The 19,687-nt window shown below is 47.3% G+C and overlaps 2 protein-coding genes across 3 annotated transcripts in view; one reads left to right on the forward strand and one right to left on the reverse strand.

The window, feature by feature from the left end:
• The first annotated feature begins 6 nt into the window (after positions 1-6).
• ALKBH4 (alkB homolog 4, lysine demethylase) lies at positions 7-1,883 on the forward strand. Of its 2 annotated transcripts, XM_017743028.1 has the most exons (3): positions 7-674; positions 1,113-1,526; positions 1,616-1,883. In XM_017743028.1, exons 1-3 carry the CDS (start codon positions 429-431, stop codon positions 1,784-1,786), a joined length of 831 nt encoding a protein of 276 aa, XP_017598517.1. In that variant the 5' UTR covers positions 7-428; the 3' UTR covers positions 1,787-1,883. The 2 variants fall into 2 exon arrangements, with proteins under 2 accessions (XP_017598517.1, XP_017598516.1); XM_017743027.1 differs by having other exon boundaries at positions 8-674; positions 1,113-1,883.
• Positions 1,884-4,744: 2,861 nt separating this feature from the next.
• The window catches only part of ORAI2 (ORAI calcium release-activated calcium modulator 2), a 17,390-nt gene continuing 2,447 nt past the window's right edge, over positions 4,745-19,687 (reverse strand). Inside the window, exons 2-4 of the mRNA XM_008640376.2 lie at positions 18,152-18,197; positions 15,075-15,315; positions 4,745-9,655 (exon numbers count right to left, since the gene is read on the reverse strand). Of these exons, the coding sequence (XP_008638598.1) occupies positions 9,110-9,655; positions 15,075-15,302 (774 nt within the window). The 5' untranslated portion in view covers positions 15,303-15,315; positions 18,152-18,197 and the 3' untranslated portion in view covers positions 4,745-9,109. The remainder of the gene's footprint in view (positions 9,656-15,074; positions 15,316-18,151; positions 18,198-19,687) is intronic.

The raw sequence follows: 19,687 nt of genomic DNA on the forward strand, positions 1-19,687 counted from the left end.
CCCCCCGGCGGTGAACAATTGTGAATTCTTCACCTCAGTAGCGCTCGGAAGCCGAGTCGGAGCTCACCTGGAGCCTCACGTGTTACATTCACATTCATTTGTTACAGTTTAGCCTTGTGGCCTGCGCGATTTTTATCAACTTTCCTTATTCAACATTTATTGCTATGACAAACCATATCTCTGCAGCAATACCCACCATTATTCTCCTTATACCTGTGGCGCTGAGGATCATCGGTTCTTGCCTGCCTCTCCAGGATAAAGACATCACTAGGAAAGAAAAGTGGCTTCAAGCAAGCAGCACAGTGATGCTGCAGCTGTAAAAAAAAGAGCAGGGAATAGTTGTTCCCCAAAAGCAGCTGTGAAATTTCTCTTGTCTCCAAGAATCCTGTAGTTTTCATGCTGCAATACCAAGGTTGCAGGGGCAAATAATGGAAATATCTTATTGCTTTTCTTCTTTTCTGTTGATATTTCCACAGGGAGAAGATAATTTCACTTACTGTCCAGCAACAGGCCTAGCTAAAGGAAATGAGCACTCGGAATTTGCTGGCTGGGCATTTCCCTTTCCAGGGGTGTTCCTGGTGGAGGAGTTCATTAGTGAAGATGAAGAGTGTGAGATAGTGGAACTGATGGATCGAGATGACTGGAAACCATCACAGTCTGGCCGAAAGAAACAGGTTGGACTTTAGAAGCACATCTGATCTTAGATCCCTCTGGAAAAGGAAAGCTGTTTTCAGCTAAAACCCAAAATATTGAGATGTTTCATTAAGTGTTTTCCTTTGAAAGCTTTCCCTGAAATCAATGGCAAGAATTACCTGCAGTTAAAATCAACCTATTGCAAAAACACATGATAGCTGCAACAAACAGTATCTGATGGTGTGTGTTCAAGCATTAAAGTTCACACAATCTCCAAGGGAAAGAAATGGGTGTTTAGATTTGGTTTTACTTTATAAATCCAGAGAGATTAATGTAGATTCACTGAGTCCTTTTGCAACCTGGCAACCAGGTCACTGGAAGAGATGAGAACAGAACTCTGCAGGAGCAGCCTCTCCAAAAAGACTTGTCCTAGATTTTCCCTTTACACCAGCTTTTTCCTCCCTCTTCTTTTCCAACAGGACTATGGACCCAAAGTGAACTTCAAGAAACAAAGGCTGAAAGCTGGCAGCTTTACCGGTTTGCCAGGTTTCAGCAGAAAGATTGTGGCCCAGATGAAGGCCTGTGCTGTGCTCAGTGGTTTCTTACCTGTGGAACAGTGTAACCTGGACTACAGACCAGAAAGAGGCTCTGCCATCGACCCCCACTTTGATGACTGGTGGCTCTGGGGGGAGCGCCTGGTCAGCTTGAACTTGCTGTCAAAAACTGTGCTCTCCATGTCCTGCGATTCAGAGGACACCATCCAATTATTTCCCATTTCCAGTAAAGAGGAATTAAGTCCCCCTGGATCTTTCACGCAGACATCATCGTGCAGAAATTCAGGAGAAGGGGGAACCAAGTGCTTTTTGTCCCCAAGGCTGGTTCCGGGTAAGGAGGTGAGTGTGGCCATCCCCTTGCCCCAGAGGTCGCTGGTGGTGCTGCACGGGGACGCGCGGTACAAGTGGAAACACGGGATCCACCGCAGGCACATCGAGCACCGCCGCGTCTGCATCACCTTCAGGGAGCTCTCCGCGGAGTTCAGCGCCGGGGGGAGGCACGAGGAACTGGGCAAAGAACTGCTTCAAGTTGCTCTTTCCTTTCAAGGGAGACCCGTGTGACCACGAGGTTGCGTTTTGTTGGGAGATGTGTAAACTGAGGTATGGAATTTGTATGACTTGGTTTATTTCTGAGGTGGGCGTAAGGAACCAGGTGTGTGCAGAGATAAGCTCAATAAAATGGAAATTTAACAAACAGAAGTAAAAGGGATGGGTTTTGAAGCTTCCTGGGCAATGGGAGCTTTTAGGCCAAAGTCAGAAATGAGAGGTTGAATCCATTAGTTATGTTGTAACAAAAAAGCAAACAGCCATTTCCTAAACACTTAAATTAAACCGAGAAAGTTAGAAACATTAAACAGAGTTTTCAAGCAGCTCTTGACACAAATCCAGCCCAAGCCCTGCCACAGATTTTAAGCTTTCCAGACCCATACTTGATTCTGTCAGACTGGTTTGAATGTTGCACCAAGCCCTGGGGGTACAACTATCTCCTCACCCACCTCAGATAGGTCCTTTAGAGACCAGGTCTCAAGCAAGTATCTCTCTAAAGACAGTACAACACACTGAGAACTAATTAAAGTAATTATCTTTGCTGAAGATTCGTGCTCCAGCAATGAGGATTAATCATAAATTTCATGTGTGACCTGTATCTTCTGGGACCAAAGAGCAGCATTTGCAGAGGGCCAGTGCTGACTCTTCGGGCTTGGACAGAGATCAGACCAAAGGCCTGCACAGACTGTGTTATTTTCTGATCATTTGTCATCTCTGAACCCTGCTGTCAGCTCTCAGTAGCAAGAGTCTGATTTTGGGAATTAGCTGGGCAACAGACTGCAACCCTGGCAGCTATCATTTATTTTCCTGGCACCTCCAGCAGTCAGGTTTGAATCATGCCTCGTACCTAAGATTCAAGCAGTCATTTGCAGCAGAAGCTGATCTGAGGCCATCTGTCTGCTCTGAACAAACTTCTGTGCTCTTGAAAATGAAGTTGTGCTGTGGAGGAAGCGTGATCCTTTAATAAACACGGCGGTGCCATGAAAGCCCTTCAGCACAGTCACACCTGCAGCAGTAAAACACCACCTTGCCACCACCAGGCAGTGCTGCCTGGCTTTAGTTGGGAAGGAAAGGGGACAGATCTCAGCATCCCTGCACTGCTGTGCTCTGCCCCAGAAGTACTTCCTTGGCACAGTGCACAGGATTTGCTGCACAGTAAAGCACTCCTGCCACAGGCACTGCCCTCTGCTTTGGGCACTGCCAGGGAGGAAGCTCTTCACCCAGGACAGGAATTAGATGGGTTAAGCAGGATATTTTTTATCAGTTTCTGCCCTTTGTGGGCTGCAATGAGCCAGGTTCAGTTTAGTGCTAATTCCAGCAGAGACCTACTAACAGGGCTCCCATGGGAAGTCCCAGACTCCAAACCTCCATCCAGGTGGGCTGGTGAGTGTCATCAAGGAGCTCCAGCAGCAGTTCCAGCAGTCACAGCACATCCCCTCTGATGCAACCTCTTCACTGCAAACACAGACACACAACAGGCAGGCCACACCTGCTCACAGCGAGCTCTGTCCCAGGAAATTCCTCATAGGCTGCAACTGGAAGAAGGTAGATGTAAATTAGATATCTGGAAGAAAATTCTTCCCTGTGAGGGTGATGATGCCCTCGCACAGATTGCCCAGATCAGCTGTGGCTGCCCCATCCCTGGAAGTGTCCAAGGCCAGGTTGGAGCAACCTGGGATAGTGGAAGGTGTCCCTGCCCATGGCAGGGGGGGGAGGAACTGGATGATCATTAAGGTCCCTTCCAACCCAACCCATTCTGTGATTGTCCACCCCACTCCCAGAAGCAGGGAGTGCTCTGAGAGCAGCAGTTCCTTACCTTTTTCTGCAGCCTGGTGCCCACAGGGCTCAGCACTGTCAGGATGTCCCCAGGACAGCACCTGGAGCTACTGTTGGAGCAGAGGGACTTTGTCCAAGCAGGAGGAGGAGGAGGCTGCCAGCCTGGCACAGACACACAGGGAGGAAACCCAGCACAGGCTGTCACAGAGAGAGCAAACACTGCACCTGTATCCTCCTCACCCTTCAGTTCCAAGCCTCTCCACAGGCCTGCTCACCATACTGCAGCAGTCAAGTATTGCCATTAATGTTTGGCCCAATTTCCAATGCTCCCTTTTACATTTATATTGTGCTCTCAGGCTGCTAAAACACTTTCTGTGTGTGTCCCTGCTGCTCCATTCTCTCCACAGTGAAAGCAGATGATGGATTCTGATGAATCAGATTGCCACAATAACTTACACAGTGCTAGTTCATTTTGTGCTCTGCATTTGCTGGCTGAATTTTTCTGCCTCGATTGAACTATGCAGGAAGCTGCTGTTCTTGCCAGAAGATTCCAGCTCTTCCTAGCTGATATCTTAAATGTGAAAACAATGCAAATAATCAAATACTGAGCCAAAAAGTGAGGGCTTTTTCTTGGTGTTTTTGAAGTCAAAAACTTATTCTAGTCACTACACAGGCATTGCTGTGCCAGTCTTTTGACATTTTTCACCTGTCAAACAGCCTCTTGGGCATCATCCTTGGATCAAAATGCAATTGCACACCCATCTGTTCAGTATTACTCCTTAAAACTTCATGTACATTCTCTCCCAAAAAGCCAGAAAAAAGTGCCAGAAGATCCTGTTTAGCAGTGTTACAAACTATTAACAATTTAACTGTCAAGTACCATAGAAATCTGAGAAAAGTATAAAGATGTTTTAATCTTAATTAATGAGCGCTTAAAAGTAATTTTGTCCACTAAGCTGGTATTATTAACAGAGGACAATCTTTAATGGTCTTCCTGTTATAGGAGTTCCAGTCACAGCTGTTTGTGACCTTAACCTCCTTGTAAAACATGTGCCAAGACCCAGACCCTCACTAAAAGGAAGTGCATCTAATTGTTATCTCCTTGTGCATTGCAAAAGGAGAACGATAATATCTGACCAAGCTTCTTTTCTCAAAAAGGCAGAATCCAAGTTAACCCATAGAGGATGCTGGAGGACTTGAGCTGCCTTTCAAAAAATCAGTCTGAAATCACCAAGAAGCATAAAACTGAGCAAGTTTATCCAGTTTCTCTCACACAGCTGGACAATAACTGAGATACATTTGTTGTTCTACATTAAATATTGTTCATGCAGAGGTAAAACAAGAATAGGCAAAGCTAAAACACAGATTTTTTTTTTCCCCCTCTTAGCAGTCATGGCTGTCACACCTCTGGGCAGAAAGCAAGCTCCCAGTTGGACACACAAGGATTCAGGGGAATACTCTCCAAATCCAGCCAGTCAATTTTAATTACTGCAACTGCTTTGAGATGGCTGTAGAAGAGAGAGCCTGTGAGTTAATCAGAAAATACCCACCCCGAATTTGAGATTGCAGCTTGAGGGAGTGTTGAGGAAGCTGTCTTAGAAGTTGATGCAATGAGATTTAAAAGATAAGAAATCTACAGCAGCAGGGAAAATCCAAGGCCTTTGGTTTGTTTGTTTGAAGGCAGGAAAAGAGGAGAAAGCACACTGTGAAATCCCCTGGAAAGGCAGGAGGAGCACCTCCACCCCCGAGCCCAGCACAGGTAACCTCGAGGCAAACTGGGATTGCCCATCCCCACATCCCAGAGCCAGGGACCGGAAGGATGTGGAAGGATGTGGAAGGATGTTCACTCTGCAGCTGCACCCACCCCAGTGCTCTCCATAAACACTTCCAGATATCTGAGCGTTTACAGCAGCCCTCCCTGCACCCGGGGCTCTCGCACGGTATCGCTTTCATCCGTCACATGGCCAAATCCAACATTATTTCATCTCTCACCGTTGTAAAGTCTCCCCGAGAGCCTCCTCTCCACTGAAACAGGGAGCCAGGCCTGCCCCGGGGCGATGTTAAAAATAGGGAGATCACAGAGCGAGAGCTGCCACTAAACACGGCAAAGGGAGAACCCGATCCTGCTCCTCCAGCTCGCAGTCGTGCCCCTTCTTTACTCCTGCTAAGAGGGAAAGGGAGAGAGGCATTGCCCTAAACCAAGGCTCAGGAATGATACAAAGAAGTGTTGTTCCCCTGCCCATGAGCGCTCTTTCCCACCTTTAGGGGGAGCAGGCAGGGTTCCAGGCATTTTTCTGCTGGGCAAACTGTCCAAAAAAAAATTCTGAAGGAAGACTCAGGACTCTGAAGCAAGATCATGGCTGTCCTGCTGCTAAGCTCCAGTGCAAAAATTGGAGAAATAGTTCAAACAAGGCAATAACTGGCCCAGAGAGCCACAGCCCAAAAGGGGTGAGAATTAGGGCAGCAGCAACCCCAGACTGCAGCAGCCCAGAGCCCAAAGCTGGCACAGAAAGCCAACACACATCCCCAGCTAAGGGTGGAACCCTTGGGAGAAGCATCTCCTTGCAGGCATTGCAGGATTGCAGCCACACAAGACCTGGGACACTCCAAGAATGACAGACAGCCCAGGAACGACAGAGAGGTGACAGCACAGGACAGACATGGCCAGGCACAGGCAGACAAACCCAGACGTGACACAGAGAGCTGCTGGGACAGCAGTGACAGCGTGGAAAGGCTGGCTTGACTGATGGGAATCCTGCTGACAGCCACGGGGACAGCAGCAAGAGCAAGGAGGATTTTCTGGTGCTGCAGCACAGAAACACCCAGCCAGACAACTACAACACCCCTACTCCTTCCTTTATGGATGAACTCCCGTGGCTGGTACCACAGGTAACCCTTCTTTACCACAAGTCTGGACCCAACAGTGGTGAAAATATAAACAAGTTGTATGAAGAGAGGCAGGAGCAAGAAAAGCAAGTGCTGTTGTTGGGAAAGGAGTTACAGCACAAAGGTGATGGGTAACCTCGAGAATCAAAGAGCAAAAATACCCCCCTGGGCTTCTCATGGAAGGGAGAATTCAGTGCCCAGAGAGATACATGAAACAGAGCTGCAAGCAAAGACAGGAAAGCAAGTTATTAGTCTGGTTTAAGAGCATTTGCCCTTGGGACACCATCCTAAACTGTACCTCAGACTCCCCCCTGGAGTAAGGTGATCCCACTCCAGTCACAGATGTGCTGCCTTGAGACTGATCTTGAATCCAATCCCACCAAAGCCTCAACGAGTTATGCTACAAAGTCAAAGCACAGCTTCCACTGCATTTCTTCATTTGCTGAAGTTTATTACATTTGAAAAAATTAAATGAACGATTTGGCTGTTCCCAAACAAACTGCATTGCTTTTGCAGCACTGTATGCACAGGAGGAAACCTTTTAAAGAGATATTGCAAAAATGGTGCAGTACTTTCCTCAACAGCCTCCTGAGCCCCTCAGCACACAAAGTCCTACTATTACTGATGTTAAAGGAGAGTGCAAAGTGCAGATGAGAGATTCAGCCCATCTGCTCTGGCTCTGGCCTCACAACAGAAATTCTGTTGGTGGAGGAGCCGACACGTGTAGCACTTGGCAGAAAACTCAACTCTGATTCTGTTGTATAAACCTTTTAATTTTTATTATGGTAAAAAGAGGAGGGAGAGAGGGCAGAGTCCTGGGGAGTTCGTATGAATTTCACGACCACCCCGTTTCCTGGAGGACACTCCTTGTTTTCTGCATATGCACATGAGTACAGATTAGTCATTTAGCACACAAAGATTATTTTCTTTGCTGCACATCAGCCAATATGGTACATGCCAACTGCAGCAAGAACAACAGATGAAAGCCACAGACACAGTGCTAAGCAACTTGTTCAGCAACGCTCACATTCGCATGTAAACAAAAGAGATGAGAGTTGGTTTCCCAAGGCCCTCGCCAGAGAGGAATATTGGGACAGTCTCACCCTGCTGCCCTGGGGTTTGCATGTGCTCTCCCTTCTGGGAAGCTGACATGTAATAAACTGCCATTAGAGTCCTCAAATCCCAGTGGAATAAGAGACCAGGGTTAAATAGAACATTATAAACATCCTTAATGATTTCAGAAACCTATAAGGCCTCAGAGACTCTGAAACTGCAGTTCTGGAGTGCAGAGGAGGAAACCAGCACAGGATCAGGGCCAAGAAAATGTGCTTATGCTTCTTGCAGCCCTGTGTGGCAGAAAGCCTGACTTTCCCTTAAAAGAGCTGATGATTGCAAAACACTCTTTTCTCTCCACAAAATTACCAAAAATCATAAAATTGGGTTTTTTTTACAGAAGTTTTCACCCACAAGGATGCTATGGAATTTACAAGCTTCCCTTGCTAAGCAACACAGACATGCAAGTGTCATTGTCTCAGCTGCTGAAAAAAGAAATGAGCTCAAAGGAAAGGGATAACTCTTTAATGGCACACAGCATTCCTGCCAGATCCAGCTCCATCAGGCTCGCCAGAACAGCTCCAGGTTCCACCAGAGGAGTTGTCTGCTTTGGTGGAGGGAGAGGGAAGCATTCATTTCTGACAGAAAAACGCTACAGCCAATTAAAAGAAGAAAAAAAACCAAACCCCAAATGATGAAATAACACAGGACTGGGCTTGTTGTCTCCAGCAAACCAGGCAAAAGGCATTGCAGCAATGCACAAATGAAGAAGACACGGTGGCAGATTTCTACAATACTTGCTGTCACTCCTTTACCTCCTTGAAACTTGCTTTGTTAGTCCTTCAGAGTCTTGTCTCATTAAACTCCCTGTCACTGTTCTGTTTTAAGAATGTCCTTGTTAAAACTAAAACACCTGTAAGCCTTCCCTGGGCACTCTTGCCTCTTATTGGGAAAAAACACATGATCTTGGCACTTATTCAATCTAAAGTGACAGATGCTGCTGAAGAAAGTACAAGAGAACTTCCCAGCCTCCTGCAATTCAAAATTCTACTTCCCAAGCTGTAAAAATATAGTAAAGAATAGCAAGAAAAGAACATAAAAGCTAAGGCTGTTTTCTTTCTGGTTATGTATTTATGGAATACTTGCTTTGGAACAACAGTGATCAACATTCTCAGTTTCTGTTGTGCTTTCCTGGATGTCCTTGAGTCAGCTGCAGGTACCCACATTAACCAGCTCTGCTCTAGGAATGAGCTGCCAGTTAATTGTGGCTGCACTGACAGCCAGGGAGTTCTGACATGTAAGACAGGTCCTACACACACACGCAGACACACAATGGCTTTTGGGACAGCCAATGCAGTTTCACTTTTGGCAACAGAATATTGCATTTGTAAAAGATACAGATTTTTGGCTACCAGTGTTAAGGTAGATAAAGTTTTGACCTTGAACACCACGGCAGTGTCAACTTAAGTACCAAGTGTGTGGGACCAGAATCAGGGCAGAGCCCCCAGCACGTGGAACAGCACAAGAACCCACAGCTAGAAATGGCAGGCAAGTAGCATTTACAGATTTAAGCCTCAAGACAATCCCTCCCTGGTGTGTCTCACCAAGCAGCAGACCAGGTGTTTTGCTCTCAGCCCTGGCTGAGCAGCGTGCAGGCTTTGTCACACCACCTGCATGCCTCTGTCATGCCCATCTAGCTGCACTTTCAGTTTGTGGAGCTCCTCGATCTCCCGGTTGTGCCGCTCCGTTTTGTGCCGCACCAAGGAGCGGTAGAAGTGAATGGTGAAGACGACAAAAATCAGACCCACGGGGACCATGATGATGGTGGACACCAGTGCTGACTGCCACCCTGCGTGGCTGCTGGGCTTCTCCACGTTGGTGGTCTCGTTTTTCAGGATGGAGCCCACCGGCAGGAATTTTATCCAGCACAGGAGCACGACCTCCGCAAGGAAAAGGAGGATTCCCAGGACGGTGGAGAAGCCCCAGGCCAGCTCGATGTAGGGGTGCATGCGCTCATGCGGGGACTCGCTGATGGAGTTCAGGTTGTGGATGTTGCTCACAGCCTCCACGTTGGGCAGGATGCAGGTGCTGATGAGGAGGGCAAAGAGGTGAACAGCCACGAGCACCGTTGTGCAGGCGCTGAAGGCGATCAGCAGCATCTGGGGGTACTTGTACTGCACCTCCAGCTGCACCTCCACCATGGCGACCTGGGGAAGGAACAGAGAGCTTGTCAACACCTGCTGGCTTTCCTCTTTTCAAGGCTTTCAGCCAGGAAAGCATCTTGATTCAGGAAGAACACCTAAGGTCAAGTACACACTCCAGAGCTTTCTGGAATGGCAGCCCAGATGGATCACTGCTGTCACCCACGAGGATGCCTGTGCTGCCTGCCTGTGCTGTGGCCCTTCTGAGGCTGTGGTTTTCTCAAAGAACATGTCTCTCCTTGCCACCATGAGCCACAGGACTGCCCCAAACCCAGCACACAACAGAAGGAGCTCATTAGATGCCACATGGGGCTGGGAGGCAGCTGACAGCCTGCTATAACCCACCATCACACCCCCTCCTGCCACTCCTTCCTTGCGGCTGCAGCGCAGGAAGTTTCAACTTCAGGCGTGTAAAGAAAAGCAAAACCAAGCAGCTCCTCTGGCCAGTGGCCAGCCAGGGTTCACTACCCAGCATGGGAAACACACAAGCTACTTTACAACTTAAGTTAGCCCATAGTTAAAATAACTGCCTTCTATTCTCAGAACAGTTTACGTTTGCTTTTATTACAAATATGCCCAGATAAATAACTTTTAAGTTATTTATATCCTCAAATTTCTCCCTTGAGAGGTAATAACTTAGTGATACACTCAGCAGAAGTTGACCGCTACCAACTTATGAGTGTGCTCAGCAACTCAGGAGTCTGCTTCCCAAAAGAAGAGCTATCATACAGCAGGTCTCTTAAGCTTTTTTTATTTTAATCAAATAAAGCTTGAGAAGCAGAATATGTGCAAGAGAGCAGGAGGCTCTTTTGAGATCAGAACTGGAGTCCCCTTAACTGGTTTAGCATAAGAATTTGTACGATTACTTAAGCTACCTATGAAGCAAACCAGTACTTCTGTGTGGCGGCATCCCTGAAAGGACTGCACAAACCTTCTGCTAAGAGAAGCTACAAAAGCAGTGGACAAGACTATCAAACATTCCTCTCTAGCAGCTGGCTTAGATCTGCAGCTGCACTTCATGATTTGCAGGAAAGTTAACTCTCTTGGCAGCAAGGAAAAGCTCTGGTGATCCCAGCTGACCTGCTGCTCCAGCCCAGCACAGCTTGCTGGAAAGAAGGCCCTCTCAAGAACATCATGAGAAGGCAAAGCTTCAAATCTACACTCAATTCTGGGACACAGAAGGATTTGCAGAACTGACTCATGATTACGTTATCCAGACTTCACATGAGACTCCCCTGAGCAGCCATTTCAGGCTCTGTATAATCACCTGCACCACTTGCTCTGGCATTACTTAAAATCATATTATTTAGGCACTGGAAGATTAGGGGTATGCTCATGTAGTCCCTGTTGGAAGCCCTGAAAAGGATTAAAGAGAATGGAAACCAGTTGGCATGACTGCTGCCTTACCTGCATTTGCTCTGAAGCCCATCAGATCACAGTCAAGTCTGAACACATTTACCAGCAAACAAGATACAACACGTGTGGAAAATGGTCAATCTCTGCAAGTCTGGATTTTGTAGCTACATCAACTATTTAAGATATTGGAGACACGAAAAATACTGTGACAGTTCTTGGGCATTCCCAGCCTTCTGTTCTGATCATGAACACGTTGGGGTTTTCCCTTTGTTTGTTTGTTTTCATAGGCTCCTGGTTGCAGTTTACAGTAGTTCTTGTTGTACATCAGAGAAAATCCTAACACAGGATTGGCTTCACTATCAATTGCAAGGTCAATTAATTAGAACACATTTCATGTTGCCTTGTGTATGTTCCCTTTGCAGTTCCCCCTATACTGATTTGAGAGGGAGGAGATCAGACTTATTTTCTGCTTCACTGTACAATGAATTTGTACAGCACGGTGGTTGCCAGTCACGCCCCATCAGCCAGGAAAACCTGCAGGTACATTGTTCATTATGGGGTGCTGTAATAGCCAGAGACACAGCTGAACGGGAATTGTACCTGCATGTCCAATTTATAGCTTTATATTAAAGCTGAAAGCCTGGCTGATGTCAACATATCAATTTCTGCTTGTTATCCTTCACATGAGCAGCACTTCTCAGCTAATTGGATGTTTCCTCCCAGACTAACCTATTCCCCAGGGCAAGCTTCAGCTGTGCAATGTGATGAATTTTTAACACTGACTGATGGCTCAGTAAGAGGTATTTCAGGGAAAAACATCAACAATCCAGATAGGGCAGCAAGGCAGAAAAACAGTTCATTTAACCCACTCAAGTACTGAAAAGGTGAGTGAACTCTTATTGCTCTACCCAGCACAGGCTGTCATGTCATTCCCTGACCGGGATAAGAGAAAGAGGACAAGCTGACATAACCCATTTAAAAATCATTAAATATGCTGCCTAGCCTGTAAAACTATTAATATGTCATGTTTGATACAATTATACTCTTCCATGTAATAGCCCCCTTTATTTTAACCTCTTCCCAGAAGCAACTTTGCAAGGCTGAGCTCTCTGACGAGCCATGGAATATTTCAGCACAGGCTTAATTTTAAGCTTGAGAATCACCCAGCTGAACTCCAGAATTACAGGATCAAGTGCTTACAACATTTTAGAATTAAACTGCAATTAAATACATGCAATAATGGTGGGTTTTAGACCAGTATAACTCAGACTGTCCACAACAAAGATGTAATCTATCTTGAGAAATTTAGACCAGGACAGATAATATCAGGCAAAAGGGTGACAAATGGCTTAACATAAACCATGACACATTCACACAGATGGTTTGGCAGACTGTAAAAACAATCGCTCCAGTAGATCTGTCGGCATTTTTGTTTTGGTTTGGTTTTTTTAATCAAATACATATCCTGTAGCAATTGGACAAGTATTGAGAAGATGGATTAGCAGTAATAGTTCTTATTTCCATCAGGAAAATTATTAAGGAGGTTTCCTAAGCTCCCTCTAAATTTCCTTTATTTGTAGCCTCCTCGAGGCAGATACAGCTTCCCTACAACCCACCTCCAAGCAAACCTGGCATTGGAATGACCCACATCCTCCTGACCTGCCCAGTGCTCTGCCAGAAATACCAGAGATGATAATGAGGAAGGTTTGCATCATTCTGCAGCCTGTCCAGAAGGAGCTGGATCAGAGCCACCACCTGTTGATTGAATATCCATCAGCTCACAATAATTTCAGCCAATACAGAACAAGCTTGCATCAAACACACTGACAGGGAATTAAATAAAGCAATAGCCAAGCCCTGCATGACATTTGTTTACGTAGTTAAATGCACTCAAGGCTTTGGGGAAACTATTTAATAGAATCACAGAATGGTTCAGACGGGAAAACACCTTTAAGATCACAGAATCCAACCACTACACCAGCACTGCCAAATCCACCACTAAACCGTGTCCCTAAGTGCCACGTCTACACATACTTATCTCTAAATAACTTCTCTTCTTTCATCGATAGCCAAAGAGGTGCTCTTATTAGAGAGCAAACATCCGTGTACTAAATACCTAAATACCTGCATGCCAAACTACCAGTGGAGAAATGAGCCAGTAGGAACAAATACCTCAGCTTTCCAATCAGCTGGGGGAAAAGCTTGCTAATAAAGAGAATTCCTTATTGCAAGAGATTTTTTTTCTTAGTTACTGATTTCAGGTCTATTTCTTGTGTTAGGCCAGGGAGCATAATTAACATCACTTACACCTGTGTATATTCAACTGCACTTTAAACAGTTCAAAGAGAATGTAAAACCAATGGTTAATTTTGTGGGTTTGCCAAAGACTTTCAGCAACTTTCTGCTGTGAGAGTTGAGAAAGCGTGCTTTGTTCTCAGAGATGTGGTTCGGCCCTGCAGTGTGGGTGGGCTGCAAGCCCCCGACTCCCAGTAGTGCCAGTGATGCCAGTGACAGCACACCCCAGCACAGACACCTTGTGTGACCACGCTGGTAGGTCAGTCCCCAGCAATACAAAATGTTAATTTAATAATCATGTTAAAGACAACAGTCACAACAGGACTCCAGCAATCAGAGGCACACAGGGCATGCACATAAGAGGATTTTTAGAGTAAGCAAACTCCTGAGTGAGAGAAGTCTACAGGAGAGCACCCAGCTTTCTCAAAAAGAGGAGGGAGGGACCTTCTGCCCCTGCAGCACACAAGTTTGGTTACAAATCAACACAGACTTTGTGAAAAGTTTTTAAGAGCATCTTTTGCACACAGCCAGAGAGTGGAGAGCAATGACAAAGCAACTGAGTACCCTGTCCCCACTCCAGCCTGCTCCCACTGAAACCCCCACCTGCAGCTTTCCAGCTTCACTTTGGGTGACCAACTTCATCATCCCAGACTGTCGTAATGTTACAGATGATTCATGATCTGGGGGGTTGGGGGAGGAAAAAGCAGCGGAAGAAGCTAAAATAAAGCAAGAAAGGCTATCTGGAAAGTTCTTGAGATCTATCTTTTCCCCCCACAGCTTCTGAGCTGCAGGATGAAACATCTTCACATCATGTCCCATGCCACCCAGGCATTGCCCTCTGCCCCTCTGCTGACAAACCTCGGGAACAACCAGACCTGCCCATTTCCTGAACAGGAAACCTCCCCCAAACTGGTTTCAATTCTCACTCCCAGTAAGCAAAAGCAGAGGGGAGATGAAGGGGCTCACACTGACACAGCATGGTGGTGTTTTAACACACAGCTCAGACAGGCCTGAGCACTGGACCACTGACTGTGTCAGTCTTGTTTATTTGCTCACTCCTGACATGGTTCTGACCTATGCAAATTGCTTCCAAATAACACCCAAGTGCTGCACAGCGGAAAGCAAGCACCAGGGATCACTGCCAATAGGCAGCACTGACAAAAATATACCAGGTTTGGCTCCCTGCAGGCTGCAGAGCCCTCTGACACCAGGTCTGAGGCTCAGGGCCTCTTCTCACACCTCAGTGGTACAACACGATCTCCCTGATCACGCTATGCAAACTTCACTTTGGCAAACTGTGACCCAACCTTCACCTTATTTTAGACACCATGACCTGAGAAAACACACAGAGAAATTAAAATAACGTTCAGGACCACAGCAACCACAGGGGCCTGAAAGTGCTCCACGCCCAAGAGCAGCCTCGCATGAAGGCAGCCAGCACCGGACAGCCTCAGGGCCAAAGGAGGTCCTGGATTGATTAGCAATGCTGTTGGAGCACTTAGGATCAGTTGCAGGTAGGGGATTAGTATTTTTAAAGGGCTGACTTGGGAGTGTGTGGGTTGGAGCTGTTAGACAGCTCACTTATCCCTGCTGCAGTGAGACAGCCAGCCTCAAACTTTGCAGCAGCAGCCAAACAGAAGCTCCCAAGGCGGATGCATCTTGTCTCTTCAGGAAACAACTGCCTGCTTCTTCCCAGGAGGAAAACACTGATTAATAGTTGATTTTAGGGAACCCAAAAACCTTAACAGTTCAAAAATCTATAAAACACACATACCATTGCAAATCCAGAGAGCAGAGCAGAGGTTCTGCTGGAGGCTTTCAGCTTGGCTCGGCTCAGGTACAGTTTTCTCCAGGAAAGAGCTTGAACAGAGTGGTGGTTGGATGTGACCAATTCCAGGTAGCTGCGCCGGACCCAGTCCCGATAATCCATGCCCTTTGTGCCAGGCTCAGAGCAGCAAGCAGGAGTGGACGGATCCACCGGAACATTTAATTCAGAACTCATGATGAGAGAAATGCTGAGGGAACAAAACAGTCATGTTCAAGAGGGGGTGGTGGACAAGATGAGCATCAACTACTGGAAAAGCTACAGCTGAACAAAGTTGCCCTTGGTCAGTGAAAAATGATGGACCAAATAACAAAGACAGAACTGAGAAAGGACCATCCATAATGGCCAAAAATGACCACGAGAACTAGGAAAGATAAAAAAGTGCAGGAATTAAGGAAGGCTGCATAGCATCTGGATTTTCATTTCAGATCAGGCACCTCAACTTTGCCCTTTAATTCCTTCTCGCTAATAAAGAAGTGTTTTACATAAATACACTTAGCCCCCATCTCATCTTTGTTCTGAGCTGACAGTTCATTTCCCAGAGCATCATGGGCTGGCTCCAAATGCATCTCCTTAGAGTACCAAAGTAACCCCAGTTCAGGGAGTCACTTTTTGCTCCTTTGGAAACCTTCCTCCTGGGTTACAACGTGCGGTGTAACCAAACCATGTATTCTACTCCCATCTACATTATTCCTGATGAACAGTTAATGGTCGTTTGCAGGAGCTGCACAGTGCACCACCGACCCCCCAGGCTGCAAGTTGGGTGTTAGATAAGGGAAGGAGGCAAACGCTGCATGGCAGGGTGGTGTTTCTTTGTCTTCACAAATTGATTAACTCAGCCATGATAACCACACCCAGCCCAAGGGGGTCATCCCTGCCAATGGGCCATAATGGCTCAACGGCACGAATGAGCAGCTGTAACGACCTAGGCCATAAAGGACTCCCCAAAATATCCTGTGACTCATAGGATCACATCATTCCATTGTGAAATTCCCCGCCCTGGGGGAGGTACTGAACCTTCCCGCCTGAATCTGACTGTATGTATGTATGTATTTAGGGACTTGAACACAACCACCACTGGACATCCAGAGGAGGACCCAAACTTCCACAGGAGGGCCAGACCATCCACAGGACCACTACTTTCGACAAGACTGCAACCATCACTTCAACAGCACTGCAACCACCACCCTGACTAACAGGGGCCACGTTGTGTTCTGACTTTGTGGGTTTAAGTCTGTTTTTCTGTATCATTGCACCTATTGTAATCTTTCTATTAAATTGTAACTCCGACCTGAAGTCTGTCTCAAGGTATTTGTGTGTAATTTCTCCCACTGGTTTACTTTCAAACCAACACACCAGTTTTTTTCAGTTAAAGCATTGCTCGTCACAGCTCAGTTTAGATGGGCACAGTTCTCCCCCAAACTCCCACGATAAGAACAGAGCTGAATGCTGTGTAGGGTTAACAAATGAACTTCCCAAGCTTTTGCAGTGGGAAGTTAAATTTCCTGAGCTGCTCACACTCCATTTATCAGCCACATCTGACCAAGAATCCTGTTCCCTTACTTCCACCAGCAGCTCTGAGCAGAGGGAAAGGAAAAGGCAATTCCAAGGGGAAAAGCGAGCTGCTTCCAGGAAATTCTATAACGTTTGGATTCAAGGGATTACACTGAGAGATGTATGAAAGCAGCAAGAATATTCCAGGTGGTGGATGCCTTACACCACCATGTCCCCAGGCTGCTGCCAAATGGCTGTGGTGATGCCCAGACACAGAACAACATCCATGAAATGTTTTGTGCAAAAATTTCCCACTCTGACAGACATCTGAAACTAACTCAGCCTTCCAAAGAACGGAAACCACGATTCTTTGTTCAATCCCCTCACTCACAACTCCGCCACTGAGCGCTGTGGTGGTGGCAGACAGAGACACCAGAGCAGCACCTTCTGGCTACAGAACACTCACCAGCTCCCAGGAGGAGATGCTGCCCAGAATCACACCTGGTGTGTGGCACTAATTAGTCCCAGCACCACCTCTCAAGGTCACAGGCACCTTTCAGCCCTGCCTGCATCCCCCCAGCTCCCCATGTACAGGGGCCACATGGGGACAGCTAATAAAGCCATGACTGCTGGGAGACTTGGAGAAGTGGCAAAGATCAAAAGGACATACACGGCCCACAACTCTGAATGCTGTTTCTAAAAGGGAAGGAAGCTGTTTCAGGCACAATAACAAAGATTAGCAAATAAAGCACTGCAGGTCCAAGATTGTCCCTCCTGAACACGGGGGGGCTTTCAGGTTCCAGCTCCCTCAGACATAACAAGGACGGCAGCACAAGATGATTCCTGAGCAGGTTTTGAGAAGGCCATTATTACAGCCCCTGGAACACTCCAGGGAGGTTCCTGACCTGCTCAAGAGTTTTCAAAATATTTAAAAGTAACAAAAAGTCCCCCCAAAACAAACAAACAAACAGAAAGGCAATAATAGAACATTCACGCCATAATAAAAACAAGAAGAGAATGAATAACGGGGACAAACCTTCCTGCTTGATCTGTGTTTCCAGAAAAGACAAGAATCACATATTTTATAGAATAAAAAAGCCTCCTGGGAGGACTGGAGGAAGACACAGTCTGTGAGCAGCAAAATTATGATGCTGTTTCCTGTGACAACATCCTGTGTGGATCCTGCAATGTATAGCGTGAATTCAGTCACTTTGTCCCCAGCTGGGACAGTGATGGCCTCTACTCTGCCATTTATTTTCACAAAATACTTAGGAAGTTTCTATGTAGGAAACTTTGACCCCTGGGACAAATTCCATTAAAAAGACAAATGAATTCAGAGGTTACAGAGAGAGGGCAAGAGAACCCAATCACATCTGCTTCTTTCCTTAAAAAAATAAGCTAAAAATACCACAAGGCTGAATTTTCACTCTGCAGCAGCTCAAGAGATGTTCTCAAGTAAGTAAACAGCTTCAGAATAAAATCCATAAACACAAATGTAACCCAAACAAGCAGTGCCAGGAAGTCAAACTCACCTTGCTGGCTATGGACATGGAGGGACTGGGTGGAGGGCTTCAAGGGCTGAAACACAAGACCAAAGAAGCATTTTACATGTGCTGTAACTGGAGCAGTTTTACTCTGGAAATACTTTTCAGCCTTCATCTGCATCAGGGAAGGCTTATTCTGGAGATTTCACCTTTCTGCCTTGCAAAGTTAAAGGTTTAGGATACTTGTTCTTACAGAAATAACTATCCTACAGGGTTTGACTGCACAGGGCTGCTGAGTTCTGGATGGGGAATGAGGAATTCTCCAGGAGACCTTTTCCTCAGGCAGCCCTGGCAGAGTCCATCCCAGCTGTGTCTTCACTCACTTCCACTGCACCACCAACGCATCTGACCCCGCTTCATCTCGCACTGGTAGGACAGAAAGCTCTCTGTGATTGCTCCCTTATGTTGATTTTCCTAACCTGCCAAGTGCTGTCCTTTGGAAAAGGGAAAGCTATTACCTCCTCACATCTCAGGGCATGTGTGGGGATTTCTCCACAGCTGGGAATGAAGCCGACACCACCAGGGCCGAGTTGTGCGGATCCCCCTCCCACCACTGCCGTGCTCAGTCGCCCACAGAGCACTGTCTGCAGCACTGGCAGCTCCTCTGCCTGGTTTTGGGATGCCAGCCCCCTCCCCAGTCCCAGGTTTCTGCCCCACACCCCCAAACTGTGCGTTTGTGCCAGTCCCTTCCTTCCCTGTCTAACATTGTTCAAGCCCCTGCAGACCACGGCTAAACCAAATCCCAATCCCTGCTACTCCACCCCCATGAGCTCAAGCCCTCTTTGCCGTGGGAAACCCCTTGCTATGTTCTCTTCTGGCTTGGGACTCCCCCAAGCAGCACCCCTAGGGTGTCAAGAGTACCCAGGCAGGGTGTGAACACTCCATAGCTGTGACCACCCTTGTGGGAGCAGGGGATCACCTCTCAGGCAGGATGTGATGCCCCGGTCCCACCACCACAGCCGGGATCCTCCTCACGGGGCACTGCCTGAGCAGGGGATTTCTCCTCCTCCTCCTCCTCCCCAGCCACCCTCAGCACACCCTGGGCAGAAGGTGATCCCACACAGCGAGGATCTCCCCTCCAACGGCAGCCTCAAACAGGAGATCCCTCAAGCCAGGATGAGAACCCCTGCCAGCTAGGACCTTTCCCTCCACAGGCAACCTGGACAGAGGATCTTTCCTAGGCAGGATGCAACCTCCTACCACTGCATCCCGATCCAGCGTCCCAAGAATCCTCCACAACTCCTCAGGCAGGATGGGACCCAATCCCTCGATTCCCTCTTCCAAAAGCACCCTGGGGCAGGGGCTTCCCCGCACCGTATGATGGAGGTGTCTCCCCCACAGCACTCCAGCGAAAGGGATCCCTGTCCGGATATATCCCACGACAGCTGGCCTGCCTTCTGCCTCCCACGGCACTTCCAAAGCACTGCCGGCTAGGACGGGACCCCCTTCTCTGCGCACAGCGGACCCTTCCCATTCACCCTGTCCAGGTGCAGCGGAGTGCCCCCAGCCAGGCAGGATGAGGAG

This window comes from Corvus brachyrhynchos, unplaced genomic scaffold (assembly GCF_000691975.1).
Source record: "Corvus brachyrhynchos isolate BGI_N302 unplaced genomic scaffold, ASM69197v1 scaffold99, whole genome shotgun sequence".
Taxonomy (NCBI): domain Eukaryota; kingdom Metazoa; phylum Chordata; class Aves; order Passeriformes; family Corvidae; genus Corvus; species Corvus brachyrhynchos.